Raw genomic sequence first — 11,203 nt, 5'->3', positions numbered from 1 at the left:
AGGTCAGGAGATCGAGACCATCCTGGCTAACACGGTGAAACCCCGTCTCTACTAAAAAATACAAAAAAAAAAAAAAAAAAAAAACTAGCCGGGCGAGGTGGCAGGCGCCTGTAGTCCCAGCTACTCGGGAGGCTGAGGCAGGAGAATGGCGTAAACTCGGGAGGCGGAGCTTGCAGTGAGCTGAGATCCGGCCACTGCACTCCAGCCCGGGCGACGGAGTCGAGCGAGACTCCGTCTCAAAAAAAAAAAAAAAAAAGAAGAAGAAGAAGGCTGGGCGCGGCGGCTCACGCCTGTAATCCCAGCACTTTGGGAGGACGAGGCAGGCACATCATCTGAGCTCAGGAGTTCAAGACCAGCCTGGGCAACATGGTGAAACTCTGTGTCTACAGAAAATACAAAAGTTAGTTGGGCGTGCGGGCATGTGCCTGTAGTTCCAGCTACCTGAGAGGCTGAGGTGGGAGGATTGCTTGACCCTGGGAAGTTAAGACTGCAGTGAGCTGAGATCATACTATAGCACTGTAGCCTGGGTGACAGAGTGAGACTCTGTCTCAAAAAAAAAAAAAAAAAAAAAAAAAAAAAAAGTAAAGAAAAATTGAGAAGTATACACTTGAGAAAATTAAAAGCTAAAACAAAAAGCTGAACTATTAAAAGATGCCAAAGACAAGGGCAAGAAACCATGGATTTCTCTTCCCCGAGGAAAGGCTATCCGCCTTACCATTGCTGAAGAGAGAGACAAAAGACTGGCGGCCAAACAGAGCAGTGGGTGAAATGGGTCCCTGGGTGACATGTCAGACCTTTGTATGTAATTAAAAATATTGTGGCAGGAAAAAAAAAATGCCAAAGATATATTTAAATTCTCCAGAAAGAGGATCACAAACTAGGAGTGATGTATATACACATAGATGTAGATGGTTTAAAATTTAGCCATGTATCAATTAAATATGAAAAAAATGAGTGGATTCAATGCTAAATGACATCAACTTTGTTTCAAAATGGAAATAAATACCAATATTGTCTATCTTTTCTAAGTTTTTAAGATTATGCTATGGTGACTATTTTGTTTATGTTTGATAACCGTAGGCTAAAAGAGAACACATGAAGAAGTTTATAAGCAGGCCTTAATTTTCTCAAAACCAGCAATCAAAATAAATCAATAAATCCATAGAATTTTCTTAATAGTTAAAATGAACAGCAATATTCTCTTTTCCTAGTTTGTGGCCTTAACATTGATGTCTTATTGTCTGATTTACTAGCCTTTTCACCCAAACCAACAGGCAATCAGAGACAATGTATTTAGCAGTTTACAGACAAATCTGAAGATTATCACCCACTTGCAAAATACGCATACATAACGGAAAGCAACACAAATACTTGAACTGTCCTCGGTGATACAATATTCGAAAAACCAATTAATGAAAAAGCCCACATGGTTGGCTACTTTTTATGTTTATGACCCCCCAAAATACTGTAAGTTTCTGATTTTTCTTGCTTTCTTGTTTCTTAAAATACAATGCTTGTTTAAGAATGGCAGGATGTGAGTAAATGTTGAAGCTAGGTGATGAATCCACCGACGTTCATTAGACAAGTCTGTTTATTTTAATTCCATACTTGTCTATTAATGAGGAGATGTAAAACGATTAAGATTAAAAAATTAAACAAATTTCTTACTCTTTAAGCTCACTGTAAATTGGCAGGACTGATGGGTGGCAGACAAATGCAAATGCAATGGTTGGTAAAGCATACACGGTCTATTTGAGAGAAAAGAACAGACGTTAGGAAAAACACTTTTACCATAAAAATGACACAGCTCCAGTATTTCTGAGCTCTTTTCATCTGACAGCTCTTCAGAATCCCTGGATTATTTGGTTATTAGGAGGGTTTTGATCTCTAAAATAGAAGCAGCTTTTCTAAGAGAGCTTATCTAGCTCGAGCCATTAGCCACTTGTCACAGAGGGACTTTGGATTTGGCTCACCTACGGCGTATTTTATATACTCCAGGTATACAACACCCCTGTTTATACAGCATGAGCCAGTTACATGGCACTCTTCCTAGGATAGCTCACTGGGTCCCCACAGCAATCCCAAGCAGTAGGCAGACTATGGCTGTTCTCCTGGCTCCCTCCAACAGGTCAGGCGACTGGCCCAGCACTCCCACCTCTAGTTTATTGCTCTTTGCTCTACATCAGGTGCATGGAATCAGACTTAAAAGATATCCTCTGAAAAGAAAATCTGTTTCATATTGCACTACTTTGGTTATATCCTTACAATTAGAGAGAAAGAGAGAGAATCCAATCTATTTAGTTTTCTTAGATAAGGCTCTTTGAAACTCTCAAACTCAATCTAACTTCCTATGCAAAAATAAGTGAAAACTAGCCTATCTTATGCCCTAACTCTGCTGATGCACTATGCCAGGTGTATTCTAACAAAACCTTGTAAGATGCAGAATAGAATCCTTATTTTTACTCAAGAGGTTGGGTGACTTGCCTGAGGATTCAAATCCAAGCCTGACTGACTCTATAATCCTCTGTTTCCCATTGGTATCAACAATATTTTAATAGTATGAGAGTCTTTTAAGTGTCAGTTTGTGGTGGCATCTACATTTCAACTGTGCAAGCTGAGGAAGTCTGCAGTATTCCTTTCTGTCATCACCAGAACCGGGGGCAAAGGATGTTCCTAATCTGTTTTTGAAGCATCACCTAGCACTCTACACAGGAAAAGCTGAGACAATTATCCAGAATGGGATTTTGACAGGGAATGCTTAATGGTAAGAGAGAGTGTAAAATACAATATTTGTATATTTCTCAAGGATCTCTACATAGATGTGTAATCTAGAAGCAATGGTACCATGTGTTCTTTTGAGAACTAACACATTCAAAACAGTGCAATTACAAGTATGAGAAATAGAATGCCCTTAATAAAAATGCTCATTTCATCTGCAAAGGATCAGGAAACTTACCTTTGAATTGAAGGTAACATATTTTGGCGTACACATGTCAGCATTTGTTGAATTAGCACTTATTGTTGAATTTAGCTCTGGAACAATGCAGGGAATCTGAAATTTCTTGTAAATAACCTGGTATTAAGAAGTATAGTAGAAGCAGTATGGACTTTAGTAAAGCCAAATAATGAATAATTATTACATGCCATTGTACCATCACAAAACCAAACCAGCCATTTCAATCAGCACTTACCACTATTAGGAAAAAAACCATACAGCTCAAGGAAAATCCACTAGTATAGCCAAGATACCCTTTAAAAAAAGTAAAAAATAATTATTTTTTTCCATTTTTTAAAATTTTGGAGCTACCCATCATAAACTGTTATTATTTCAAAATTCATCACCTCATTTATTTCAATGCATTATTTCAAGCATATTTTAGAGCTCCAATAATAAACATACATGCCCAAGTGAATACAAGATTTATTATTTGACAGTGCTACTTTATTTGGCAAAAAAATGGGGCTCTGATTAAAAACATTATATTATGTGTTTTGATTCCAACTCTCCCTGCACACTAGAGAACACGGACTCCCAGAATCCAGTGGAAAAGAGCCTTCCAATTTTTGTTTTAAGTCTGTGTTGGTGGACTCTGATGGACTCCTATGGGCAAACCCATTTACTCCTTGATCCCCTCAATAGCTCTTTATTATACACTTATTGTGTGCATACTGAATGTCAGTTATAATACTTTTCTCCCCAGATGAGAGAAAGTAGATGAAGCGAATTTCCAGTGGTAAATTGAGTATCTGGGCATCTTTAGCTAGCTCCCCGTAGAATGCCTACTAGGTGATCTCCAATTGCCACCATGACCTCCAGAAAGGTAGAGTTAAGCAGCCTCTCAGGACTGCATTATTTTCAACCCTGGAGAAGAGCTTTTCTCTACTTAACTGAAAAGAGCTACCTCTATAGGTACAGAAAACACAGATGCAGAAACCAGAAAATTAAGTAGTTAAAAAAAAAACTATTTATAAACCTCACAGAACAGCTACAGAGGTCTGATATTTTGATCCAAAACAAAACAAAAAACTGAGGCTTATAATTATTGTTCAAAGAACTTTTATCCAAACTTTTGTTTGAATTAGCCCAGAATTAAAGTAAATACATTTTACAGGTTTTTGACTGGATGGCAGTCTGGCCACATTATTCAATGTATGAAATTTCCCTAACATCAGGCATTCTTGTCTTCAAATACAAGCATAAAAACAAGTAGGAGATCCAAGCCAAATGGATATGACTTGGGGATTATCCACCATTTCTGACTTTTGATTTATCTCTCCCACTTCGAAGAGAAATAATTGAGGCTGGCTAGACTCTCTAAATTTATAATACTTGTGGGTATAAATCTAGGCAGCTTTCGGTCTCCATACTAGATTTGAAAATATATTTATCTAAATAATGATGGTAGTTAAGACTTCGTATGAAGAGAATTCCATTTTTTGGACTTCTCTCAGAGTAGCATATAAGTTGTACTATTGAAAATAGCCCTGTCTGTTCTGGCGCCAGAACCTCCCTTCTCCCCTCCACAGCTCAGTAGAGGGATTGTTTAGGAGGTCACATACTGACTATTTTTTTTATGCCATATTAAAGTTGAGACCGATTAATACTTTCAGTTTATCATGCACTTAATCTTTGAGCGCATGCAGAGGGGAAGCAGAGGGCAATGCTGTCCATTTTTACTCAGTTTCTGATTCACTTGGGCACTGCAGAATATGATAAAAACAAAATCTGTCCTTACCTAAGTTCTTCAAGAGACACAGAGGGAGAATTATGCCAAAGGTAACTATCACCACCAGAACTCGGCCATCCACGTACCAGGCTCTGAAAGGCATTTCAAGGGTTAGGTTATATTTTTTTAGAAAGTGACTTTTTTCCCCTCCAGTGTAAAATTTCATAATATATATTTTATTAATTTTACTATATCCATTAACTTTTAAAATCATTATTCAGATCTTATCCAAACACTTTAACCCAACCACTACTTATTTACTACAGCTTCACTCCCATGTAATGGAAGAAGGAATATTGTTGTTTTTTTTTCTTTCCCATTGGCTAAATGTGGCATTCTTTTGAATTATTTACATGGTTTCAAAACTGAATGCACACATTGTATTCTGTCAGATTACAACTTGTCCTACCAATTATTTAAAGAGAAAGCTCCTTTTTGTTTTGCTGGGATAGTATCAGCGAGAAACAAGTCAGCACAGGTAGGCATTTCTCTCTCCCTGATCCCTTGGATTTGACCTTGAATCCTGAGAACACTAGAAACTCTGGCTTCTATGATTCTCCCTTGAAAGAAAACAGAGAAACTAAGACTGACAAGAACTGTTAAACAAGAGGGAGTCAAAACACAATTGTGCCAAATGTAGCTGCAACATTTTCCAGGGTTATCTACATCTTTAGTGAGGTTGGCTCATGTAAATTTTGCTCCCAAAATACTATGTCCCTTCTTTAAGCAAGAGGCTAGGGTCTTAATTTTTTTTTTCATATTCCACTTTTGTGTTAAAAATATTCCATATCTGTTCTATTTCACCAAAACTAGATATAGATTTCAAGCTCTTGGGAAAATGCAGTATCCACCACTCACAGCATGACAGACAAATCTACTTTTCAAATGTTCATATTCAAATGACTCTCCTACTTATTTATATAGCCCCAAAGAAATTTATTGTTGAAACAACAAACAAACAAAAACCAGCCTAGGAAAACTTTCTGCAATATTCATAAAGCAAGAATTTTGATTTGCCCATATTTAAATTAAAAATATTTTAGTGATATCATTTAAAAAATGGTCTATCACTTACGAAAATGTCTCTTCCTTTCCCATTAGAAACTTTATGGCAGAGGGTAGTTCGTTTTTTACGATGAAGAGGTAGCTCAGCATTGCTGAAGGAAAATGAGAACTTTTTTAGAAAGAAGATACAAGGCTTACGTTGCAAGCTACGTAAAAAGTTATCAGCCCGTTCTTAGACCAACCGTCAATAAGACACAAAGGCAACTTCAGCTACTCTAGCAGGATTTGTGGCTTTAAATAAGTGACTGCTGTCTCTGCTTTACTTTCCCTGTGCCATTTTAGCAATGAGGATGATAACTGCTTGAATTATGTTAAAATTCATGCGGCCGCTTAGCCACCAGAATTAGTTTCAAGTTATGTATAGAAGAGCATGTTCTTTTTACCTCCAGTGTTCTGTAGAGAGGTGGCTCCAAAGATTACGAACTTCCCTGTGGTGCCAAAGACTTGTTCCCCCAGCTTTTCATATACCATGCAGCCTATTTAAAAATCAAATTTGAGAACACAAGAAATGACAGGGTTCAGAAAGTTAAAATAGTCAAGATTTTGTCATTCTACTGACAGTTCCCCAAGGTACTGTGTGCCTTTCTCAAACTCACACAAATAGTCATTTTGGCTTTGCAGGGTTTAAGGTATCCTCATTACAAAACAAACTCTTGACATTTTAAAATGTGAGACGCAACCATCATTTCTCCTTTTTCAAGTTGGCTACCAGAGCATTACAATTAACCTATTAGGTCATAAGGCTTATTTTTAACTACCTCTACTTTACAAAGGGGAAATTCCTTCTGTGATCTTTGTCTTCAGGTCTGGTACATATCATTAAAATACATATTTGATTTAAAAAGATCCTAATAGTTGAAACAAAAGGATTCCTTTTGAATTAATGACTGATTAGGCTAATAAGGAATTATCTTAATAACATCCCATCAATGCCTCCAAGTTCTAAATGTAGTAACAAGCTTAGACACATTTTAATAACCACTACATACAAAATCTAATCATTCATAAAATGCAGTTCAAATACATGCAACTCATAAAAGAGAGTGGAAGACTAATCTGTCAAAAGCATAATTTGTCTGTAGCAAAATTTGAAAATGTTCAACTAGCTCATCTCAATAAATACTAAAATTCTAAAGTATTCGCTTTTTAAAAAGTGTTTTATTTCTTTATAACTGTTCAGTTCATATTTTCCAAAGGTTCATGGAGAGCAATATGGGGCAGGCTATAATTAAACCTTTGTTTAATTTCTCATAAGACTGGTGTTTAAACTAGTCAATGGTTAGCTCCTCAATTTATTATAAAATGTTCCAGTTAAATGGAGTCATGTATACATAATAATAGCTGGCCAGTGTGGTTTTAGCTAATGTAAAAGTCAAAGAATTACAAACATAATTCAGTGTCCCAGAAATAGAAAATAAACACTTCAGGTATTACACTGCCCAGAGTACTTGAAGTCTCTTCATAGCTTGCTCACTCCCACATTGCCTCAGGAGTAACATTTTCTGCTTGGTATATGCACAAGAGAATGAAAGGTCTGCTTACTTTTAAAACCTTGGAAGCTATAATATAAAAACATGGAATCTTTGTTCTGGATTTATAAAGGCCTGAGGAAAAACTGAAGCTTTTAAAATGGAGTCATTTTAAACTAGAAAAATAGGTATATAATTGAGGGTTCACTTTAAGTGACAACATTATTTCCTCATTGTCCATGACAATTTAATTTATATTTTGTTGCAACTGTTTCTCTAGATAAATACTCCCATAGGTCTTCTAATCACTCTAGGTCAAATTAGTCTTTCTTTTTAATAATCAAATTGCTGTACAGAGAGAGATCATTTGCTCCATAATGTCACCATAAAAATAATTCACCCTGGTTTTAACAAAATCAAACATGTCCTCAGCTTACCTGTTTCTTTTGAACAGATCAATAGGAGGTTTATTGAATATATAGACAGCAATGTCACTGAAGTCAAAAGAACCCTAAGGCAAAGAAAATAAATCTTGTAATAACTAGAAAAGAATATATTCTGACATTACAGTTTAGAAGGGCAAAGTTTTATTTGTATGGTTAACACAATTTGTTAATAGTATCCAAATTTTGGAACCTATTAGTCATCCCTGTTTTAAAATCCTCAATAAAAATGTCCTACCAAATAAAGAAGTGCTCATTAGAATCTGAGTAACAGTTCAAATTCTTCATGTAATTCAAAGCCCAAACAGCTCTCTGGGAGCATTTCAGTTGAGATGACTTTAAAACAACAATATGAAAGAAAGCTTTTGTAGTCTATGTTGCACTCTCTGTTATATCCGGGTGAGAAAGTGTGAGAATGGGGTGGTAGGGGCAAAGGGAAAGGCTGGCAGTGACCTTAGGAGAATGACCACCTGACTTTGGGCAACTTGTTTAACATTTCCCATCTCTGGATTCCTTGCCCATAATATAAAGATACAAGCCAAATGATGTCTAGGGTTCTGTTCATCTATCACTTCATGGCTATTTTAACATCTATATATTGGGCTAATAATGTAATTTACTTTTTTTGCACCTGGTTCCTCTTAGCTGAATAAGCACCCCTTGCTAACTAGTGGGAACATTTGACAATCAAGTATAATGAAAAGACTTTTTTGAATGATGAACTCATGTTTTTGTTTTAGTACATCTGGCTCATTATCAAACCCTTCTCAAGAAAAAGTGCAATTAAAATGATGTGGGAGATTATATAGATCATTTCTGAAACATTTGGTTAAAACAGACATGATAATTGAAAATAAAGCCTATTAATTAAAAAACAAGAAAAAAAAATCCAGTCTCCAAATGAAACCACTCACTTCCTGATGTGGGAAAATATATCCCTAGAACAATACATTACTGCAATTGACTCTACGTTTGAGTCATTAAAAGCAATTATTTTTCCACCAAGTGCTGTTGAGAGGCACTTGGCACATCATGCCGTTCGCTCTGCGTGGGCTGCTTCCACCTGGCCCTTCCCCCTCCCAGCACACCTGTTGAAGGCTGCTCTAAGCCCCAGCTCATATGCCAACTCCTCAGTCGCCTTCCCTGGCCCCAGGCAGAATGACTGCTCCTCAGCTGTCTATGATCCTACTGCGTTTTGTTTCTCCCACATACGAGGCAGCCATGAGGAGATAAACCGGGTGTACAGAATGGTCAACAGCAGAACAGATGAACTGCCAGAAACTGGCCAGCAAGCAAATGAGGGGCAGAGCTCAGCAGAGGCAAAACAAACATTAGGAGAAAGAACAAAAGACCTAACACTTTGGGTAAAGGCCCAGCTGATCTGCCAATAAAGGGGAATTTAAGTTAAGATATGATTGATAAGGAAGTGCATTCAGATCTGGACTTATTTCCCTAAAATCCTTGAGTGAGGAGGCTGATTGATATGGTTTGGCTGTGTCCCCACCCAAATCTCATCTTGAATTGTAGCTCCCATAATTCCTGGTGGAAGATGATTGAATCATGGGGCAGTTCCCCATACTGTTCTTGTGGTAGTGAATAAGTCTCACAAATCTGATGGGTTTTTTTTAATAAGGGGAAACCCCTTTTGCTTGTCTCTCAATTCTTTCTCAACTGTGGGCAAGTAAGATGTGCCATTAGCCTTCTGCCATAATTGTGAGGCCTCCCCAGCCACGTGGAACTGTGAGTCTGTTAAACCTCTTTTTCTTTATAAATTACCCAGTCTCAGGAATGTCTTTATCAGGAGCATGAAAATGGACTAATACACTGATTAAGAGGGTAGGTCACTTATTATCTCTTCAGGTTGAGGGATGTGAGAAACGGCGAGCAAGCATTTATTAACCAACCCAGTAGTTCTGAGATACGTAATGGAACAGGATTTGATATGCTCTGTCACAGAGTAAGATACAGGACCTAATTGTGGCATGATTTTTTTTTTCCATCAAGTAAGATAAGCAATATTTATGTCAAAGAAGCAAGCTTTGGGTTTCCTGCAGAGTTCATTCGTGTTTTCAGGGACACAACACTAAGTAGCCACTTCTACATGAACATGTGACAGGCCCTAGAGGATTTCCGTGTGGCACAGAAGAGTGCAGGCTTCCTAGCGGGAATAAAATAAGTGATATCTTAGGATGAGCCAGATGCAATTCGGGAGTGACCATGTGCCCTATTGGGTCTACTCTGCTGGGACCAAAGGTGACCAAAGGGATTTTCTCATGGGCCCAAGGCTAACGTATAAAGAGTATGACCTTGTAGGAACTATCTATGTGCCTAGCAGGAGGGGATAATTATGAATATTTACCTAATGATTTACAAAAGGCCCTAACCCTGGAGAACTCAGTATTTATTAGCAAAAGAAACATTCTAAGGAAACATTTGCTGTGTTCCCTCAGTCAGTAGCCCCCACAACCACATGGTTCTTGCACATGGCTGTGTCTTAACACAATCTATGTGTTGAATCTCTTTGTAGATGATGCTTGTGGCATCTGGCCCTTTGAGCACCATAAACTGCTATACCCCCTTTTCAAGTGGGAAAAAAGTGTTGATTAGGGAAGAGTTTAGTAGTGTTCACTTATCTTCCTCACCCCACTTAAACACAACAGAATGAGGTGCTCCCACAGTGATGCAAACAACCCCCTCCCATGTTTAAGAGACATAACATTGCACCTCAGAGTACTCAGAGTCTGACAGTTTTGCCTTTTACTGTCTGATCTGCAAAGACTCTCTTCTTAGTCCTTTCCCAAATGTAGATCTTCTCTTCTAAGACTGAAAACGACTATAAAGGAAAACCCCCTTTTCTATCAGATCACTAAGAGGCAAACTGTAAAAGTAAAATTCTAAGAATACTTTAGCCTATACCAGAATCTGGCATTAATAGGATTAAAATTTAGAAAGTTTGCCTCCTTGTTCAGATTCTTAGAAAGAAGGACTATGTTGTCTAGTTGACTCTAATAGATCCTAGACAGGGTTAGAAAAATCAAATCATAGATGTCTTGAGACACAGAAACCATGACACCTAAGAGAAAGATGAAAGAGGAATAACTGGACAGAACGTATTGACTTGTTTGAACACTTCTGTTTAGAGCATGATTATGCCCCTAATTGTCCAGGTAGATATCTGTACATATAATTATGGTTTCCTGGAAGAGAAACACATGCTGGGATTCCTGTGCTAATACAGAGGAACACAAGTGATTCCTTTTAAAAATTTCATCTGGATGTAATTTAAGCTTCAACATTGTTAACCACCGACCACAAGTATTAATATGGCTGGGACAAAAACCGGTTGCTAAAAAAGGCGTACTTACATGGGGACTACAGCTCAGTGATTGATAATAGGGCTGCCAAGGTGTTGATATTTCAGACTTATGTTCATCTTTGAGGGGAAGATCTAGAGCATGTAACTGTACATGGGTCATGGGGAAGGGGTGGCAAGACAGTT

General features: G+C 37.6%; 1 protein-coding gene across 4 annotated transcripts in view; it reads right to left on the bottom strand.

Moving 5' to 3' along the window:
- The window catches only part of SLC38A1 (solute carrier family 38 member 1), a 76,938-nt gene that overhangs the window by 7,168 nt on the left and 58,567 nt on the right, over positions 1-11,203 (bottom strand). For all 4 annotated transcript variants that reach the window (XM_017857523.1, XM_017857531.1, XM_017857513.1 and 1 more), the window contains exons 6-12: positions 7,699-7,772; positions 6,176-6,268; positions 5,803-5,884; positions 4,737-4,819; positions 3,192-3,250; positions 2,957-3,073; positions 1,669-1,748 (exon numbers count right to left, since the gene is read on the bottom strand). In XM_017857523.1, coding sequence (XP_017713012.1) covers positions 1,669-1,748; positions 2,957-3,073; positions 3,192-3,250; positions 4,737-4,819; positions 5,803-5,884; positions 6,176-6,268; positions 7,699-7,772 — 588 coding nt within the window. The remainder of the gene's footprint in view (positions 1-1,668; positions 1,749-2,956; positions 3,074-3,191; positions 3,251-4,736; positions 4,820-5,802; positions 5,885-6,175; positions 6,269-7,698; positions 7,773-11,203) is intronic.

Source organism: Rhinopithecus bieti, unplaced genomic scaffold, assembly GCF_001698545.2.
Source record: "Rhinopithecus bieti isolate Rb0 unplaced genomic scaffold, ASM169854v2 scaffold_2884, whole genome shotgun sequence".
Lineage (NCBI taxonomy): Eukaryota > Metazoa > Chordata > Mammalia > Primates > Cercopithecidae > Rhinopithecus > Rhinopithecus bieti.
The sequence above is the reverse complement of the archived record's forward strand: the minus strand, read 5'-3'. Positions and strand labels throughout refer to the sequence as shown.